General features: G+C 44.5%; 1 protein-coding gene across 14 annotated transcripts in view; it reads left to right on the top strand.

Moving 5' to 3' along the window:
* The window catches only part of KIAA1217 (KIAA1217 ortholog), a 411,023-nt gene that overhangs the window by 368,983 nt on the left and 20,354 nt on the right, over positions 1-21,686 (top strand). For all 14 annotated transcript variants that reach the window (XM_075271664.1, XM_075271662.1, XM_075271660.1 and 11 more), the window contains 4 exons: positions 4,615-4,719; positions 6,240-6,292; positions 11,325-11,491; positions 20,293-20,468. In XM_075271664.1, coding sequence (XP_075127765.1) covers positions 4,615-4,719; positions 6,240-6,292; positions 11,325-11,491; positions 20,293-20,468 — 501 coding nt within the window. The remainder of the gene's footprint in view (positions 1-4,614; positions 4,720-6,239; positions 6,293-11,324; positions 11,492-20,292; positions 20,469-21,686) is intronic.

Here is a 21,686-nt window from a genome sequence, read left to right as displayed (position 1 = left end):
TACCCTGTGTAGCAGTATTATTTGTGCACTGTATGGTATAGTTACATGGATTCAGCTATATAGTGATTATCTTAATCTGTTGTGCCCTGTGTTGCAGTATTATTTATGCACTGTATGCTGTAGTTACATGGATTCAGCTATATAGTGAATGTCTTAATCTGTTGTGCCCTGTGTTGCAGTATTATTTATGCACTGTATGGTATAGTTACATGGATTCATCTATCTAGTGAATGTCTTAATCTGTTGTGCCTTGTGTTGCAGTATTATTTAGGCACAGTATGGTATAGTTACATGGCTTCATCTATATAGTGAATGTCTTAATCTGTTGTGCCCTGTGTTGCAGTATTATTTAGGCACAGTATGGTATAGCTACATGGATTCAGTGATATAGTGAATGTCTTAATCTGTTGTACCCTGTGTAACAGTATTATTTAGGCACTGTATGATATGGTTACATGGCTTCACCTATGTAGTGAATGTCTTAATCTGTTGTACCCTGTGTAGCGGTATTATTTATGCACTGTATGGTATACTTACATGGATTCAGTTATATAGTGAACGTCTTAATCTGTTGTACTCTGTGTAGCAGTATTATTTAGGCACAGTATGGCAGAGTTACATGGTTTCAGCCATATAGTGAATGTCTTACTATATGGCGGTACTATTTAGGCACTATATTAGTGTCTTACTGTATGATGGTGCTCCTGCCTCACCCTATAAGCATCTCCCTCGGGTTAATATCTATGGGCTAGTAGAATTTCCATGATTAATTTCACGATGTCCACTTTCTGGAGCATAAAATATAGCCGCGAACAGAAGTGATGGTTTAATATTTTCCACATGACTGGAGAAAACACATCTGTATGACAGCATGAAGGAAAATGTTATTATTTTTTGATGTCACTCAGCAACCTATAAACATAGGTGTCTTTGTTCAGGAATGGCGACTCTCGCAGACGTTGCCTCTCTCCTCTAATCTCCCGCGTTCACCATACAGTGATAATAACATCCTGAACTTCTCTGTTCTTGATGGAATAAGATATGAGGAATTTTGCCTCACTTTCCTTTCATCTTCTCTCGCCGCATCTCAAATAATAGAATTTGCAACAGGGGAAAAAAAAAGCAGATAGTTTTCGTATTTCTGCCCCAATTCCGAGCTGCTCCCTTCAAAAATGATATATGCTGCGGTTTACCGGAGTAAGCCAAGATCATCCTTGAGAAGTCGTAATTTACTTAAAATTCAGAATTGTTTCCAGATTGCTCAATCTAGAAATAGACCCCGGGTATCTGACTGCGCCGCTTAGAAAACATATATTTTGTCCTACAGCTGGACTTTAAGACAGTTTCAAGATGCTCGGAAGAAAATGCGATGTCTTGATTACGAAGTTTGTAATTCAAATGAAATTTAAGTCATTTTTGGACAAATTTAGGACAAATAATAGATTATGGAGTGAAGCTTTAATGCAAAGCATGTGTAAACGCGGGTCATTGTTTTCCTTAAAGGATGGACATTTGTTGGGGAGGACAATGAAAGTTGATCTTAACATAGTCCTCAAGTGGGTCTGCTGTGGAAGGAGTCGCTATATGCCATGGGGGTTGTCTGAGATTAGAGAAAGCGCCACTTTTCTCTATAGGCTGTGTCTGGTATTGCACAGGGCTGTGGAGTTGCTATTTTTCCGTAGCCTGACTCCGACCCCTCTATATTTCCACAGATCCTGACTCCCCGATTTTTCTGCAGTCTAACTCCGACTCTTCTGTTTTTCCGCAGTCTGACTCCGACTCCTCTATTTTTCTAAAAACCTGATTCTGACTCCTCTGTTTTTCCACATCCTGACTCTGACTCCTCTATTTTTCTGCAGTCTGACTCCTCTATTTTACTGCTGCCTGACTCCGACTCTTCTGTTTTTCCGCAGCCTGACTCTAACTCCCCTATTTTACTGCAGTCTGACTCCTCTATTTTACTGCAGTCTGACTCTGAATCTTCTGTTTTTTTGCAGCCTGACTCCGACTCCTCTATTTTTCTAAAACCTGATTCTGACTCCTCTGTTTTTCCACATCCTGACTCTGACTCCCCTATTTTACTGCAGTCTGACTCTGATTCTTCTGTTTTTCCGCAGCCTGATTCCGACTCCTCTATTTTTCCTCAGCCTGACTCCGACTCTTCTATTTTTACACAGCCTGACTCCAACTCCTCTCTTTCCACAGCTTGACCTTGACTCCTCTATCTTTTCCCAGCCTGACTCTGACTCCTCTATCTTCCCACAGCCTGACTCTGACTCCTCTATCTTTCCCCAGCCTGACTCTGACTCCTCTATCTTTCCCCAGCCTGACTCTGACTCCTCTATCTTCCCACAGCCTGACTCTGACTCCTCTATCTTTCCCCAGCCTGACTCTGACTCCTCTATCTTTCCCCAGCCTGACTCTGACTCCTCTATCTTCCCACAGCCTGACTCTAACTCCTCTATCTTTCCCCAGCCTGACTCTGACTCTTTCATACATGGCTGATGATGGTTGATGGTCATACCAATGCAGTAAAAGCTCCTCTAGTTCATGCACAAAGCCAGTGATTGAGTCCTATGAAACTAAATATGTAACACACGATACCTCTAATGAATTATGCAATGTTAATAATTCTATAATATTAATAAAAATTATAATTTTATTTTGAAGTCGTAATAAGCAACTTTTTCCGATTCCACCCAAAACTGACTCTGACTCCGCACCCCTTCATCAATATTCTAGTGAATGGGCGCAGAAGGGGCGCTATTTCTGAAAAAAGGAAACCCTAATTGTGGACAATCTATGTATCCTCACAGACTCTGTCCCCAAAACTGTCCCAGTCTCTGACACACACGTATATGTGAGAGGTAGTTCAAGGATTAAACGACTGAGGTTCTCCCCTGCTCTTTTAACAGCATTTAGTGATCTGCTTTACGGCATAGTCATGGCCATAGGCAGCAATAGTCTGGAGTCAGCTCAGTGGATGCAATGATGGGTCAGAGGTGTTATCTTCTATTGTAATCCTGTCTACCTTATCTGTAATATAAATGAGGTGAAAAGCCTTACAGATTTGGCAGTGGCCAGTCTATTATTAGGCTTAGTGGCCAGGGTAAAAATTGCAGGATATAGTACTTAGTTTAAATAGAAATAGTGACCTGGAATTAAGTAACAAAAATCATTAAAACGTCTCAAACGATATGTTTAACATTTGGTTTACAATATAGGTGATGTTTCTGGCGTCACGTTCCCTTCGAGGGTCGAGATTCTTTTTTGCAAGAACCAGGGAAGGATCAAATAATGACGTTATCGCAATTCTATAAAATATTCAGTTCTTCTTTTAATCAAAGCCTCTCCATTCTCCGTCTATATGACTTTCAGCTATGGAAATGGTATTTGCCATCTCCTTTTGAACAAGGGTATATTTACATAAAATTCCCATAGTGCACTGCTGTTACGTCTCCCTCACTCTCCTGTATGTTATAGAGGGGAATTATTTAACACACTATTTTTTTATTCATGGGCAATAGCCCTATAGTTATCTGAAATTTGGCTGATTGGCAATTATGGGGATAGGAGAAGACTCTCGGGGCTAAGGCCCGGGCTCCGTGCTGACATATTTGCATGTAGTTTGATTTGGGACCTGCTGCGAATGTAGTAATTTTATAGAGAGGGCGACTTCAATTGTGTATTTGCAATGTCGAAATGGCTCATATATAACAATGGCATACCTTAAAGTGGTCGCCTGTGACTATAACATCAATTGCTGTGGTCTTTTCACTTCTTACCAGGCACAGCGCCATACATTATATAGTGGCTGTGCTTGGTATTGCAGCTCAGTCCAAGTAATTTGAATGAGACTGAGCCATGGAGGTGATGTCACAGGCCGGAGAAGAAGAAGTGGAGGTCAAAAACACTATCCTAGACAACCCCTTAAAGGGATGGTTACAGAGTTACCTACTTAAGCGAATGGACTGTGTGCGATATTGCAGCTCAGACCCGTAACATGATCAGAACTGACTGTATTATACCAAATGCAACCCATGGACAATGGTTTTGCTCTTTCTAGTAAAACGCTGATACAGGCATATAAGAATAGACCCACAAGACAAATACATCATGAACTGGTGTTCGTGTAGTTCTTCCTGGCAGACAATCCTAACCTACAACCTACTTACAAGTACCTGTCCTTGTAAGATGTCTCACCTTAGTACATGGGATTTAAGGACTGTCCACCTTACAAATGACTTTGCATCTGATCTCTCGCACATTGCAGATTCTGATGGGCCCATTGGAGAATTCTAAAATCCCCCCCCCCCCCCCCGTATTGGCCTCTAGCGCCACCTATTGGAAAATTACTATCCTATAAGTCTAACAGGCCTTGCAACAAGACTAAGCCAAACCAGACATCTATTGTTGAGTTGCAAATGACTTTCCATTTTGAGATACAACAAATTCCATCCTATGGTCAATGTCTTTCCAAAAATATCCGGTGTTTTTGAATGTTGTATACGTGGTGGTTTGACTTTAATGCCATATTTGACCCCCTCTTAATATCTGGACATTTAACCGACTGCATGGCAGGATCTGGTAATAGGCTATTCCCTTGTTTTGCAGAGAGAGGATGCATGCCATGGAGAAACAGATTGCTAGTCTTACTGGCCTGGTTCAGAATGCACTATTAAAAGGGCCCAGCCCAAGCAGCAATAAGGAGGCACCTGGGTAAATATCTGACGGCTTTTCATTCACATCTAGCCAGTGCCCAGGGAGGAATTCACCGTGATGTTGGCAGCAGACATGACTCTATTATACGTGGGCATGGTCAGGGATGTTTGGATATGCTAAGAGTCTCTGCAGACTGTAGAACTGGAAAGGAAAGCGTTAAAGGGATATTAATCGTTTAAAGGCAGGGGCATCCATGGCAAAATCAAAATGGGGATGCTCATTCCTGGGGCTGGTTGACTGCACCTACTGACAGAACCCGATCTCCCTTCACCCTCTTTCCATGCCCTTCCTTTGCCCCTCACCGCTGTACCCTAATCCTAGGGGTTTCTGAACAGTAGCTGCACTGCACCAGGTCCAGTTGCCCACAAAGAACCATAGGCCTTAATACAGATCTGTAATGACTGCCTTAAAGGGGTTGCTCAGCCTTAGAAAAACATGGCTGCCTTCTTCCAAAATCATCCCCACAAGCGCCTACCCATAGATTGTGTCTGGCATTGCAGCTCAGCTCCCCCGAAGCGAATAAAGATGAGTTGCAATACCACTTACAACCTGTAGAGAGAGGTGGCAGCCATGTTTTTATAACTTTTGACAACCCCTTTAAACATATATTTAAAGGAAATGTTCCGCTTGTAACACCTGCTTGTTTTCATGTCCGGAATTCTCTGCCGGTCATTATTATAATCTATTTTTATAGTGGTCAGGGCTCCATTGTGTGATACAAAGCCACAAACCCTCTGCATAAGTGCCTGCAGTTACCACTAGGGGGAGTTTAGGAGTCTACTGTATACTGTTTAATGATTGTCCGGGATTAGAAAACACGGTGGCTTTCTTCTTCTCGGGAAGTGACATCATATCTGTGGGTCTCATGGTAATGGGGGTGAGGTGTGAGAAATGGACATGATGTCACTTCCTGAGAAGAAGAAAGCAGCCATGTTTTCTAATACTCATTAACCCTTTCGGTTTAGGAGTAGTTCGAAGTAAGCTAGTGAGCTCCCCCTTGTGGTGGCTGTAGGACGACAAAACTTTATTATCTATCTGCACCTTCTCATAAATCTGGATGTCTCGGCATGGGATTTGGAGCTCTGTATAGGGAAACAGACCCCGACCGCTATAAAGGTATATTATGAGATGGATCCCTATAGAATTCTGGGTGCATTGCATGGTTTAGCATGGAAGATAACAGCAGTGATGGGCATGTACAGAAATTCTACCAAAAACAGCATCGTGCTTGGGATACATTAACACATTAACTCTTCTAACACAATACTATAGCACCTGGTTACATAGATATTAACCCCTTCTAACATCTTCTATACTGCCCATCTAGAAGTCTCTGGTCACCTATGCCTGACCTTGAAATATAGGCCCCTAAATATCCTATTAGATACGGACACGTATTTGGAGAGTTCACCTTTCCTTTCTATGTAATGCCGCACCTGACAGTCCCTGGAATAGCCCAGGTCTTAGTCTGTCTCCTCTTTCGATAATAACGGATCTTTCTGTTTTCATTATTTCAGTGAAAAAGTCTTAAAGTCTGCAAGCAGCACTCCGCCGGTCACCGACAGCCCAGGTACAGTATGGTCCGCGTGTTTTCCTTATGTTTTTTGGCAGACCCTGCATTTAAAGGGGCTTTTAAAGCTAGAAATTGATTACTTTTCTCAGAAGATGATACACAAAGGACAGGAAGCAGACAGCGCTGTTCTCTGTGTAGTGGTGGAACTGAGTACTGCAGCTTAGGTCCCATTCAAATGTATGCAGTACCTTGGTCTGGCCACTACACAGAGAACGGAGCTGTCTGCTTCCTATTTCAATCTCCATGTACCAGCTGCTGAGAACCATTAACTGGTGAGGGTGCCGGGTGTCAGACCCCCCAGATCTGGTATTGATGACTGATCATCAATATTTTTAGCCCAGAGAACCCCTTGAAATTTTAATCTATCTATGGATGTGATATTCGTCTGGCTATTGGCCTATGGGTACTGACCTGATTCCCATATATATTGTTCCCCCAACTTATATGTTGGGCATTTTGGGCCAAACAAAAACCCTGAGAGGACTTCCTAAGACTTCTGCTTAAACCAGTTGCTCCTCAAATGGTGTTTTCGACACAAGTTTCGGTCGGTACGTAGCTCAGTTTTATGGCCGCTGAATCATCTTCTCTTCTAACTGTTCGGTGGTTTCCAATCGATAGAATATTCTTCCTTATTATCTACCTAATTGATAGCGATTGTTCATTGTTTGTCTACCAAAAAAGACAAGCTGAGTCGAAACAGCCACAGAAATGTTGTTTCCCATCCAAAATAAATTTCCTCTCAGCAGAAACAGAAGGCACGTATTGTTTGTCGTGCCGAACACAATGAGATGGAGGGCCGTGATTAACCCATTTTGTGGGGGATGTAAGAACAACATGAAGCTATGCTTCCACCGAGAAGAAAAACAAAGTTCTGACATTATTTCACCGCTTAACTCCAAAAGAATAGAACCAATCCAATAAAATACAAAAATATTTTATTAATCAACTATAATTAATAACATGAAAAGACACATGGAGACACACAGGGGAAGGTCCACTACGATAAAGTGGACAAATACCACAACCCCCCAAGAGAAACAGTAGCCGGAAGGGCCCCTGAGGAGATCAATCAGATCACAAGTTGTAGGAAATGCAGAAAATAATCAAGATGAATAATAGCTGACCCAATATATACACACTCTCATGGAATAACAACAAGTGCATAGATGTATCCCTTCACTGTATATAGCATGTAATAAAGGTCAGAAAATAGATTCAGTAGTACATACCTACAGACATGTTTGAAATATAATAGCTCCAATAAGGGGAACCGCTCCAGCTACTGTCCCTGGGATAAGACTCAACTGCCTGACGCACGTTTCGCCACCAACCGCAGCTTCATCAGGAGCATTTCCTACAACTTGTGATCTGATTGATCTCCTCAGGGGCCCTTCCGGCTACTGTTTCTCTTGGGGGGTTGTGGTATTTGTCCACTTTATCGTAGTGGACCTTCCCCTGTGTGTCTCCATGTGTCTTTTCATGTTATTAATTATAGTTGATTAATAAAATATTTTTGTATTTTATTGGATTGGTTCTATTCTTTTGGAGTTATGTTATGTTTTGGTTGTTGGGAACCATTTGATATTCTTTTTTTTATTTTGGGGTTACATTAGTTGGTTCTATTATTTCACCGCTGTCATCTCCCGGCTGACACTGAGCCATGTGTTGGTGATTTTGTGGATAAACATATTCAGGAGTGGGGTTTACCACATTTCTGGGCCAGAAGTATTTATGGACTGATAAAGTCATCTGCCCATAAATACAGTCTGTGAATAGATCCAGTATCACAGGCAGTCTTTTACTGAAGACTTGTAGACTGGGTATGTCTTCGTATTCAAACATGGATAGGTCTGCATCTTCTAACCTGGACAGATCTTTATCTTCTAACTTGGGTAGGCCTTTGTCTTCGAACTTGGATAGATCTTCATCTTGTAATCTAGATAGATCGTCATCTTCTAACTTTGGTAGGTCTTCATCTTCTAACTTAGGAAAACTGTTTATCTTCTTTCCGTTGTATATTTACATCTTCTAACCTGGGTAGCTATTTATCTTATCTGCTGCCTAGGGTTTTAATCTTCGTGCCTGGGTGGTTCATCTTCTTCTAGCTTTGGCAAGTTTTTATCTTCTAACCAAGATAGAATTTTATATTCTAGCTTCAGAAGATCTTAATCGTCTACTCTGTTTTTATAACCTAAAAGATTTTCACCTTTTAGCTTGGCTAGGTCTTCATCATCAAACCTAGAATAGGGCTTTGCTTTTTAGCCTTGGTAGTTCTTTGCCATCTAGCCTGGCTAAGTTCTTCATCTTCTAGCCTGAGTAGGTCTTCCTCTTCTGGCTTGGGAAGGTCTTGTTCAGCTTGCCTAGGATAGGGCTTTGCTTTTTAGGCTTGGTAGTTCTTTGCCGTCTAGCCTGGCTAAAGTTCTTCATCTTCTAGCCTGAGTAGGTCTTCCTCTTTTGAACTGAGTAGGTCTTCCTCTTTTTCTAGGTGGGAGATGATTTGGAGTAGGAGTCCCTGTCAAAGAGTTAGACTCACGGCAAATTGTTAGGGTACATCTGAGCCTTCTTATGATCTGTGCACCTGGTGGATCCCTCACATGACTGGGACACGTAGAAGCACAAGCCACCAGTGCTATAAATGGATCTTCACCTGGCCCGGGAGCATCAAGCTACATCTCTAATAACCATCTATTCTTGACAATACTTTATAGGTTGCAACCCCTGCTCTGTACCCAGTCTGTATTCATGTGGTATCACATCAGGATCCTTGACAAGTAGAAACATTTCTGGATATAATAGAATGTGACTGAACACAGAAATGTTACAGTAAGGTGATCCAAGTCCAACACTGAGGAAGCCCTGCCCTTCCTTGTAGGATTCATCTGTAAAAGCACAAACCCAGGGAGCATTTTCTGTCTTCCCGTTAGTGGCCAACTCTTCCTGTCTTGGCCTGTCTCTTGGTGCACAGGAAGTATGTAAAATATCTGTTACGCTCTTGTCTCAATAGAAAGTAGCCACTTTTATATCCTTTGGAATAGGAGACGTGCTTCAGATAATCCTCTGTTTAATACATGCACAGTCACGGCCCTCACTCGCTCGAGACAAAGTCTTCTTTCATGCTACTAGACCTATATTTGCATGTTCATTTTATATAATCCACGGGCATACGTTCTGCCAGCACAGAATTTGCATTCTGCAATCTCCATTGTTAACCAGCCGGTTCCTCAGAATCTTCTGCTTAAACAGAGGAACATGCTATAACTTTTAGAAAGATAATAGTAACATGGTACCACCCCAGAAGGAGACCTATTATGAGTTATTCTGGGCTATCTGTATCATTAGCTCGGTGGTTGTTTTGTTACCTTGCAGCACTAGGGGCCTTGAGTAAGGCTGAGCGAACCTCGAGAAGTTCAGATTCACAAATGTTCACAAGGTTTGGGTAAAAAATGACTTTCCTGATCTGGATATCCTGGATAAAAGTTGTTTATTATAATCTGGGGTCTCTTCCGACCCCACAAAGTAATTACCAGAGGGCAGGGAAGGTGTTTAAAAGTAAAAAAAACATTACGTGCCTGTTCTAGGCTCCGCCATGGCATCCTCCATTGACGTCTGACGCCACCCTATGTGATCTCTGAGGCCCAAGCACAGGTCTCAACGGTGATGTAGGAGGCCAATGATGGAACACTGGAGGAGGCCGAGGCAGAGCCCAAAATTGATTTGTGTGACTCAAACCCCAAAATATTTGGATTAGTTTGAAACTGATTTTTTGGCAAATTTGGAACAAACTCAGCTCAATATGATCCAGTTTTCTCACCTCTTGAGTTCGAAATCTACAAGGATGTGGCTCTAGATGGCCTCCCCATTCTCTTATGGGACTCCTTAGGGTACTAAAGGAGGTCATGCACTTTAGATTATGTCAGCCAAACCTACTGATTTTAGTGTGAATGGCTAACACCCCCCCCCCCCCCCCCCCCCAAATATCTGAATTCCCCCAAATGGGGAAAAGAAGGATTGGGCTTTGGGATTTCAGCATGCCTAATCTTTTTGTTGTTAAAGGGAGTGTGTCACCAGCACCCAGGCCCAGGATAAATAGGTTAGGGGGACGTGAACCAAGCGGTGTTTCCCCTTGTGACTTGCCGCCTCCATCGCCAAAATCTTGCTGTTCTTGTCAATATCCTAATAAGCTATTTTAAGCATGGAGGTCATTGCCGCTTACCTCTTTGGAGCAATGGCAATTCCCTCAATGCCCCAAAGTGCTCATTTACAAGGGAGGCAGCGATTCACAATTAAGAACACTGTTAGGTTATGGTCACCTGAATCAGTCTGCTAATGTGCTGGGTTCTGCTGACAGACTCCCTTTAAGGGAAGTAAGTTGCTGTCAGAGGTTTCTAGCAGTAGTTTACTTCCCATTCCGTATTTAGAACACATGCATGCTCAGCCAAGCAAATATATATGTGTATAATGGAACTAGGGGGAATATAGTAGCTAAAAGTGGTCAACAGTTTTTTGGGGGTTAATATTTGGCTCCATTAATATAATAATAATAATAATAATTAATAATATAATAATAATATATTTTATCCTTTGTGTTTGTATTTTTCTAAGCTAGGGATATGAGATTGGGAACTATACCCTAGTACATAGAAGTAAAAACCTACAGTTAGTAAAAATGATCAGGTATTTTTTCCGAGACAGCGCCACTCTTGTCTATAGGATGTGTCAGGCATTGCAATTCTGATATCAGTTGAATCAAAAAGAGCTGCAATACCAGATGTAGCCATGGTCAGGAGTGGCGCTGTTTCTGGAAAGCAATCAAAACCTATTTCCTAACAGTAGATAACGCCTATAAAAGCACTTGGCTTCATGGGTCCTTGTGTATTAAGCATTTGCTAACGTATTTTGAGAAGATTATGATTGACAGGAAATTATAATGTAAGTGAATGGCTTCCCGGTAAGAGGTTCTTTCATAAGAGTCTTGGCTTGATAGATCTATTTCGGATACTTTTGATGACTTGTTATATTATTTGTACAGGTCACTCTGTGTCCGGTGGGAAGAATTCATTAACAATCATTGAAACTACGGCTGTCATTTCCCAACCCCCACCGGCCGGGTCTACTGATGTCCAAGTCAGTCTACATGACATGAGGCGCAATGTGGCAGAACTCCGACTCCAGCTGCAGAAGATGAGGCAGCTGCAGGTAAGTAGTCATCTCAGCATCTTTTTTTCCCCCATGATTTAAAGGGATTATCCAGAATTTGGAGAAACCATATCACCTGTCCTCGGCTCTCCCATTGGCCACACCGCCAATGGCCAGTCTGCTAGAAGCTTCGAGGCTCACGTGACCACTGAAACCAATCAGTGGCCAAAGTTGTCACTGGTAAGGAATTGATGACGTATGTGGATGATGTCATCGGTCCTTCTCCAGGGACCACGGGGGGCTTCAGACAATGCAGCCCCAGCACAAGACAGAAGGGGCACTGGCGGTGGACAATGCAGCTCTGGGGGACAGTTGAGGAAGCAGCGCCCCCGCCGCCTCATGGATTGCTCCAAATCCTGTCCATATATCAGCAACAGAAGTAGCGATTCACAAGGGGAAAACACCATCTAATTCAGGGGTCCATAACCTATCTATCTGCAGCTGACATGTTGGGTTCTGCTGTCAGACTCTCCTAATACAATCACATAAAGGAACAGGTCACTGCCCCCCACAAGATCAGCACACTCATCTGCTGCTGCTACAGACATTCCCATCATCTACAGGGAATGTAATCCTTGGCCATTTCAAGGCGATGTCCATAGATCACAATAACTGATAGCACAAGGATCATGGCGCTCATCCAATGCACATTTCACTCCGCCATCTCGAGCACCTGTGTTCCTTATATCGCATTTACAGATGTTCATTCCTGGGCCGCCATCTCCTCCCCATTTCATAGGCGTCCTGGTATTATACCGTCCATCTGAGATCTGTTAGGATCTATATTATTCTTTGTTACACTTAATCATAGAGGGGAATGGGCACGGTGTAGCCAGGTTTAGTAATTGTAGACCTGGAATAAGCGGTAATAAGATACTGGCAGCAACTATGGAAAGTAAGGAGAGGTTTAGAAAGAAGACGTAATGGAGAAAGTAGGACTTATAGGAAGTCAGTCCAAAAATACTCGTGCAAGGGATGATGTAGTGTTTGGAAAAGAGGAAGGGAAATCCTATAGGAATTAAGTGGCTATTAGTAATGGTCTTAGAAAATATGCAGGTACCAGTATATACTGGTATGTGTATATATATATCATACGCATCATTCCGCAGCGCATTATAAAGATATTGTCCACACTGTCCCGAGAGGGTTCACATTCTAAATTCCATATATACCTCCCAACTGTCCCAATTTCCGCGGGACATTCACGATTCCGGTCCCGGGTTGGAGGGAAGTATGTCCCGATTTCAACTCAGATCTGAGTTGAACACATACGTGGCTAAAGCAAGGAGCTGTCACAGCTCAGCTCCTTGCTTCGCCGCTGCACGCCGCCTACTGGCTGTGTAGACGCGAAGTGATGACGTCACATCGCGTCTACAACTATGTGCGAGAGAGAGAGAGTGGCGAGGGAACGAGGAGAAGGTAAGTGTAAGTTGTAAACTGAGGTGGAACGTGAAACTGGGGGCAGATGAAGGAAAGGACGGCATGACACTGGGGGCAGAGATGTGGAGAGATGAATCTGGGGGCAGAGATGGAGGGACAGGAATCTGGGGGCAGAGATGGAGGGACATGAATCTGGGGGCAGAGATGGGGGACATGAATCTGGGGCAGAGATGGGGGACATGAATCTGGGGGCAGAGATGGAGGGACATGAATCTGGGGGCAGAGATGGGGGGACATGAATCTGGGGGCAGAGATGGGGGACATGAATCTGGGGCAGAGATGGGGGACATGAATCTGGGGGCAGAGATGGAGGACATGAATCTGGGGGCAGAGATGGGGGACATGAATCTGGGGGCAGAGATGGAGGGACATGAATCTGGGGCAGAGATGGGGGACATGAATCTGGGGGCAGAGATGAAGGGACATGAATCTGGGGGCAGAGATGGGGGGACATGAATCTGGGGGCAGAGATGGGGGACATGAATCTGGGGCAGAGATGGGGGACATGAATCTGGGGGCAGAGATGGGGGACATGAATCTGGGGGCAGAGATGGGGGACATGAATCTGGGGGCAGAGATGGAGGGACATGAATCTGGGGGCAGATGAAGGGTGTATATGAAACTGGGGGAGAGATAGAGGGGGGACATATAATTTGCGGGTGATTGTAGGAGGATTATACTGTGTGCGGGCACATGAAAAAATTAATGAGAATGGGCGGAGTCAACACAAAAGTGGGCGGGGCTAAATTTGCAAGCGGTGCGCTACGCGTGCCGCACATTTTGTCCCTCTTTCGGTTCTTCAATAGTTGGGAGGTATATATATATACATATATATATATATGCCCAGGGTAAATTTGTGGCCTACATACCTATAGCACTTATGGGTACTATATATATATATATATATATATATATATATATATATATATATACAGCTTGGATATCGAGCCCATAAACTGACAGACAGTAGGAAGTCATTACCAGCTATTACCGCCATACACAGACACTGGATACGGTGCCTTGTAAGAGATGAGAGAATAATTTGTAATAAATAACCGTTACACAACAGGGCCGCGATTATAGACGGTGACATTTTCATAGAGTCACAGTTTTGTGATGTTGCCAAATATCATCTGTAGAAATAGAAGCAAATGATGAAGACAAATGGCCGGCGTTGTAGTTGGATGAGCAGAGTCATCTCACGATGAATGAGATTTGCAGCACTTTATCTGGGCTTTGAACACCTCATGCAGATAACAATGCACATTGCACCACCTACTGGTGAGTTGTTGGAATTACATCTATGAGATATTTACTTGTCCATGTGGCTAGTGGGGCTTTTTTTGTATACTTTCTATGATGGCCTATTCTTAGGAGAGGTTCTTATTATCAGGTTGGTGAGGGTCCAATACCTAACTAAAACCCCTACAATTAGCTGATAGAAGGGGGCGCGAAACTTGACCAGATGCTGCAGCCCCCAGTGTATTGCAGCATAGTGACCAGGGCCGCCATCAGGAATTTTGGGGCCCCATACAGCCTAAGTGTCTGGGCCCCCCCCCCGGCTGCCGCCATTTTAAAACTACTTTATTTTGCGACATACCAATTCTGTATTACATTTCCCTTTATTTAGCAGCTTTACAAGGCTTAATCAGATTCTATTTGCAGGTAAAATCTGCTCCGTGTGACAGCGCCTATAGAGAGCCAACACCATCTATAAGAGCCCTCCTAATAAATCCTCAGGGCTTATTCACATTGCGTTTTTGGCCTCCCTTGCCGGGATACGTTGGTAACCAGTCAGAATCAGCTGTCAACTTATCCCTGCACGAAGAACTGGCCATTAAAAAAAGGGGGGGGCCTGCAGTTCTCCGTGCAGGGATAAGTGGGTAGCTGATTGTGACTGGTTACCAACGTATCCCGGCAAGGGAGGCCAAAAACACAATGTGAACACTCCTTTAAAGTGAAAGTCCCACCCCCAAACAGGCTGCTATGCTAGTAGCCTACATCATTATTAATACAAAGCACACATACCTTTGGAGGTCTTGTGTGCTTTGTAGTTCTCCAGCTAAAAACTTATATATTATATATTATTGCCCCAGTTCCCTCTCCGCAGTGCCGCACACCCGATGCCCCAACAATCCCCCCCCCCCCGTCCACCTTCTAACATCTTTCCACTGCCCCCTGTACCCATACCTCTCAACTTTTGAAGAACCAAAAGAGGGACAAAATGTGCGGCGCGGCAAATTTAGCCCCACCCACCGTTATGTTGACTCCACCCATTCTCATTAATTTTTCATGTGCCCGCACACAGTATAATCCTCCTACAGTCACCTGTAAATTATATGTCCCCCTCTATCTCTCCCCCAGCTTCATATACACCCTTCATCTGCACCCAGTTTCATGTCTCCCATCCAATCTCTGCCCCCAGATTCATGTCTGCCCATCCATTTCTGCCTCCAGTTTCATGTTCCCCCCCTCCATCTCTGCCCCCAGTTTCATGTCCCCTCCATCTCTACCCCAAGATTCATGCCCTCCATCTCTGTCCCCATATTCATGTCCCCTCCATCTCTGTCCCCATATTCATGTCCCCTCCATCTCTGCCCCATATTCATGTCCCCTCCATTTCTGCCCCCTTATTCATGTCCCCTCCATCTCTGCCCCCATATTCATGTCCCCTCCATCTCTGCCCCCATATTCATGTCCCTCCATCTCTGCCCCCATTGTCATGCCGTCCTCTCCATCTCTGCCCCATATTCATGTCCCCTCCATCTCTGCCCCATATTCATGTCCCTCCATTTCTGCCCCCATTGTCATGTCGTCCTCTCCATCTCTGCCCCCATATTCATGTCCTCTCCATCTCTGCCCCCAGTGTCATACCGTCCTCTCCATCTCTGCCCCCAGTGTCATGCCGTCCTCTCTCTGCTCCCAGTTTCACGTTCCACATTACACTGACTGACTTACCTTCTCCTTCGTTCCCTCGCAGCTCTCTGCACGCCTCTCACACTGGCGCACAGTTATAGACGCGATGTGACGTCATCACATCGCGTCTACAAGCCAGTAGTGGAGGCGGCGAAGCGAGGAGCTGACACAGGTCAGCTCCTCGCTTCAGCCGCATATGTGACAGCGAGAGAGGCGCGCAGCGGCAAAGCAAGGAGCTGAACTGTGTCAGCTCCTCGCTTCGCCGCCGGCTACTGGCTTGTAGACGCGATGGCTGAAGCGAGGAGCTGACCTGTGTCAGCTCCTCGCTTCGCCGCTGCCGCCGGCTACTGGCTTTTAGACGCGATGTGATCACATCGTGTCTACAAGCCAGTAGCAGCGGCGGCGGCGAAGCGAGGAGCTGACACATGTCAGCTCCTCGCTTCAGCTGCATATGTGTCAGGGAGAGAGGCGCGCAGCGGCGAAGCGAGAAGCTGACCTGTGTCAGCTCCTTGCTTCAGCGGGGTATGTCTTCGACTCAGATCTGCGTCCTCTGGATGCAGATCTGAGTTGAAATAGGACATACACAATGACTGCTACGGGCGCCAGGGGGCCGGCACACGGTGGCGGGCCAAAACCGGGCCCCCCCCATTTTTCAATTTGGCCGGGCCCCTGACGCCAGTACCAGTAGTACTGCCCTATCGGTGGCCCTGATAGTGACCATGCCTGATATAGCAGCTCAGGCCCAAACCTTTGGAATGGGTCTGAATTGCAGTAAGATCTTGTGACTGACAGACATGACGTCAGAGACCACTGTGTTATCCAAATTATCGGACACCCACTGATCTGATATCGATGTATTTGTTGAATCGGATCCATCCAAGGTCTCCATCACTGAGAAGTGTGAGAAAAAGTGACATCCAAACACTAACCATATGACAGACATGTTGATTATCCCCCATATGCAGTCTCTAATTTGGTGTAGGCCCCCTGTAATAAGCGCTGGGAACGCTCGGCTTCTCGCAGTCATATTTGGATGACTCCACATTTAGCTCGCGATGTGGCTGCTGTTTAATGAACATAAAAGCCATGTTTGTTTCCTCAGAGGGATAAGGAGTTTCCGTCGGTGAAATGTAACCACGTGTAATTAAAACATTAAAGAGATGCATTCCCCTTCACATGTCCCGAACCGCATGTGATTCCATCCTAATTGCTTCTTCACCACCATGGAACGTAAAGTGCTCTCCCGCCCAGGCACACTTTATCTGCAGACACACGTCCAATCTAGTCACAGTAATTGGCCAGAAATAATGAGACTCCAAAGATAATTACTTGTAGTCATCTGTCACATCTTCCCTGTGTATGGACGTATCAGGAACGCAGGAACTTTCTATGGTCTGAAACCCAGCCATGATGTCCTCATTGTGTCCGGGTTATCTTCTCATACATGTAGTGTCCTCCTGATAACCAGCCATGATGTCCTTATTGTGTCCGGGTTATCTTCTCATACATGTAGTGTCCTCCTGGTAACCAGCCATGATGTCCTTATTGTGTCCGGGTTATCTTCTCATACATGTAGTGTCCTCCTGATAACCAGCCATGATGTCCTTATTGTGTCCGGGTTATCTTCTCATACATGTAGTGTCCTCCTGATAACCAGCCATGATGTCCTTATTGTGGTCAGGTTATCTTCTCATACATGTAGTGTACTCCTGATAACCAGCCATGATGTCCTTATTGTGGTCAGGTTATCTTCTCATCCATGTAGCGTCTTCCTGATAACCAGCCATGATGTCCTTATTGTGGTCGGGTTATCTTCTCATACATGTAGTGTCCCCTTCTGATAACCAGCCATGATGTCCTTATTGTGGTCAGGTTCTCTTCTCATACATGTAGTGTTCTCCTGATAACCTGACCACAATAAGGACATCATGGCTGAGTTTCTGACAAGCCCCAGACCATAGAAATTTCCAGCATTTTTGGTCATATCCATACAAGACAAATGATGTCACCACTAAGATGGTTAGAGGAAATCTGTAAAATTTTACAAATTTTTTTAATCAATTATATTTGTAAAAATGTTTCACTTTTAATTGTCTACAAATTAATATTTCGTTATGTTCATAGGAGAAAACCCTTTAAGACTGTGCCAAAACTGTTGGTGGGAGAATTTTACTATGTGTTAGAATTTAAAGGGATCCATGCTAATGCCCTAGACTGCAACACCAGTAAAGATGGACTGCTACACTTTCTGCTATCTTTAGTCTATCAATTCCTCTTTAGTTGCTTTACTGTCTATTTTTGGGAACCCCTCCAAACAATAAGATACTTATTAAGACATCTGTCATGCATAAGTCATGCTAGAATTACTAGGTCACAACGCTTCGGCCAATTAATAATATCTGCACGTGTAAGATCTGAACTGAAATCTACCCCAGACAGAACCCTCCATAGACTTCTAGTATAACTCGTGCCAGTTTCTTTGGGTGTCCCCACATCATCCAACTTAGATTCTCGCCCACTGTCTAATAAAGTGACGAGCGGGGCGTAAAGGCTGTGATTCGCCATTGAGGGGAAACAATTTTGGCCACTTTTTTAGGGGTATATCTGGGCCAGTGAGTCTTTCCTTACTTGTCGGAACCATCTAGAAATATATTTGTCGGTAAATTCTCACACAAGGTCTATCGTTCATGATTTAGGCAACTTTGGCTGAAACTCCCATCATATGACCAAAGATTAGGGTTGAGCGATTGTGTTCAGAAAAGATCAGATTCCGATCAGCGATCGAGAAAATTTCACGATCGCGATTGGAATTCCGAACACGATCTTTTTAGGTGGGTTCGAGATCGGTACTATTTCCCACAATGCTTTGCTTAGCGTTCACACTGAGTATACGCTCCGCTCATTCTGAGTGGAGTGTATACTCATTGTGAAGGCTCCGCTGCGGTTCCATAGGAATGAATGGAAGCAGCCGGAACACAGCCTTAACCCCCTGCTCGCCGGCTGCCTCCATTCATTCTAATGGGAGACTAAACTAACATCTCTAGTAGCTACTTACTTCCAGAGATGGCTGCTCCGGTCCCAGTGTTCTTCTTCGCCTCACTGCCGCTCCACGCTGCTCTTCTCGCCTCACTGCCACCGCCTCCCAGGTTAGTGTTTAAAGAGCTAGGAAGGTGGGACTTGTGGCTTAGGAGAGTGTGGGCGGGTATTGGGCGGGGAGACGAGACAGTACCCGCCCACACTCTCCTAATCTGGGAGGCAGGGGGCAGCGAGAAGAGCAGCGTGGAGTGGCAGTGAGGAGAAGAAGAACACCGGAGCAGCCGTCTCTGCAGGTAAGTGGACACCAGGGGGGACTAAGTAGCCAGAGGATTAAAAAAAAATCCTCTGGCTACTTAGTGATTCACTACACAGCCTGGATTCTAACAATTAAAGCGTTCATTTGTTAGATTCCATGCTGTATAGTGAATAGGATTGCTTTTAAAATCCGATCTCCGATTAAAAAAAAATCCCATTGACTTGCATTGGGATCGAGATCGGGTTCGAATGAAAAATGAGCAGAAATCGGATTTTAAAATCGATCCTGAAAAGTCAAGATCGGCTCAACCCTACCAAAGATTGCAATGCCACTTTTGTGACTCTTTCACTCATGATAGTGAATGGGGTCACATTACGACCTTAGGCTCCGTAACAGAGTAACGCACCGCTCATTTAGACACGTAGACACATGTCAGAGCGCAGCACTTCAAAACAGATTCCATTGATTTCAACATTGAAATCAATGGGAGGCTTTGTAACCCATTGATTTCAATGTATTACGCGTGTAAGCTGGCACCCATTGAAATCAGTGGGATCTGTTTTGAAGCGCCGAGCTCTGACACGTGTCTACGTGTCTAAATGAGCGGCGCGTTACTCCATGAGAACGGAGCCTTAAGGTTACTGCGACCACGACTTCTAGTTGCAAAAAAGTTGAACATTGCTCAACTTTTTTGCAACGATGGCGGCTCCATTGGTTCATGAACATGATTAAAGGAGCATGGCAATCACTGGTTGTGGCCAAATTCACCCTACCCTTCTACGGTTGCACCAATTTTATGTAGAATTCCTTATACTATGGCCTCCTATGTCTTGGATATCAGATCTTCCCTACTCTTCACCCTGCCTAATCCCATCCATTACGCCCTTTCGCCCAGCTTCATAGGCTCCTATACGGCACAGAATGAAAGAGTCGCCGCCGTGATGACAATTACTTGTGAGTGGCCATCATCTCCATACATCTTGTACAGCTGTGGGGCTGCAGTCACTCACCAATCTCCACTTCTATACAGAGGCTTTTATTTAATCATGGCATTCATGTCAGATCCGTCTCCAGCAATGAGGGATGAATTGTGTTCTTAGGAATCTCAGGCAAAAAGAAAGAAACTAAGAACTTGATTTCTTTTGTGTAACAGCTGCAGAACCAGGAGATGGTGAGAGCCATGATGAAGAAAGCCGAGCAGGAAATCAGTAGTAAAGTGACAGAGATGGTCAAAAACCTGGAGGACCCGGTGCAGAGGCAGCGCGTCCTGGTGGAGCAGGAACGGCAGAAGTACCTCCAGGATGAGGAGCAGATTGTCCTAAAGTTAAGGTAAGAAATGTAAAAAAAATCTAAATTGTTATAAATGGTGGACGTGGTCTTCATATGGGACAATCTATAGGGTAGACTAGATGCCTTCACTTGCTTGATTCCTTGATGGACTCACCTAAGTGAATATGAAGTACACTACAGACCATCACAGTCAAGCGTATTACCTCTGCAGACCTACCAGCCTGACCGTGGGTCTACCGGTCCCCAACTCATATCACCAATGATCCCTATGATCTAGTTCTGGTCATTATACTCAAGATCACGATGAGCTTTGTGGAAATAATACAGTCCAAATAATAGGACTAAGATTAATCGATGGCTTTTAGCATTGAAGGCTTGTCGGGCAAGTCCAAAAGGCCCCCCCAAGCCAATAATAGTGTCATGTAGGGGTCTGTAATAGGAGCAGAAACATAACTTTGTGGCCACCTATCAATGACGCAATGCAGAGATCTTTTGATGGACATGGAAATAAGTCAGATTTTCCTACAGTTTTTGCAGGACCTTGTAGATTGCTATGTACCGTAACTAAGTTCACTATCATTAGGCCATATGTAATAGTGCCGCATTGCAATCTTATGTGGTAGAGTATATGTCGTAGTGTAGCCATATGCTTACTCAACAGGGAGTGCAGAGGTAGAAACTGCTACCGGGCCCTGGAACCAAGTCCAATGACACCGATATTACAGGTAGAACGTGATAAGTGGGGACTCCATTACAGATTTGCATTGGGGCCCAGGAGCTTTAAGTTACACTTCTGTACATGACTGCCTAATAAGAAAAACCACTCGTGACTTTGCATCGGCCGCAAAATAGCGCCGCGTATATGGTACCGGCTCCCATTGAAAACAATGGGAGCATATACGGCCCGCAAAACCTCCCACGGCATTGTATGTATATCCCATTCTTCTATGTTAATATTATACCAACCTTCATGTAGGTCATGTAGAAGTACAAGTCCCAGCATTTCATAGCCAGCAGGGAGTAGTTTATGAATCAAGCGCAGATACTTGCAGGTAGTGTGTACAGGCGGAGGCGTCCTCCTTGCCTCATGTAATAAATAGGATTTATATAGTCTCTGTTGTCCTCCGCAGTCCGTTCCTCTGATTCCTCCTCTCCTCCTATCCACTTGTTCTTCTACACGCCGCGCCTCCTCCCGCAGAAGGTCATTTGTCATCGAGGACACATAATCTGTCCGTATTTACTGCCGGATTTCAGTGC

Source organism: Leptodactylus fuscus, chromosome 4, assembly GCF_031893055.1.
Source record: "Leptodactylus fuscus isolate aLepFus1 chromosome 4, aLepFus1.hap2, whole genome shotgun sequence".
NCBI lineage: Eukaryota > Metazoa > Chordata > Amphibia > Anura > Leptodactylidae > Leptodactylus > Leptodactylus fuscus.
Note: the sequence above shows the minus strand (reverse complement) of the source record. Positions and strands in the feature narration are given on the sequence as shown.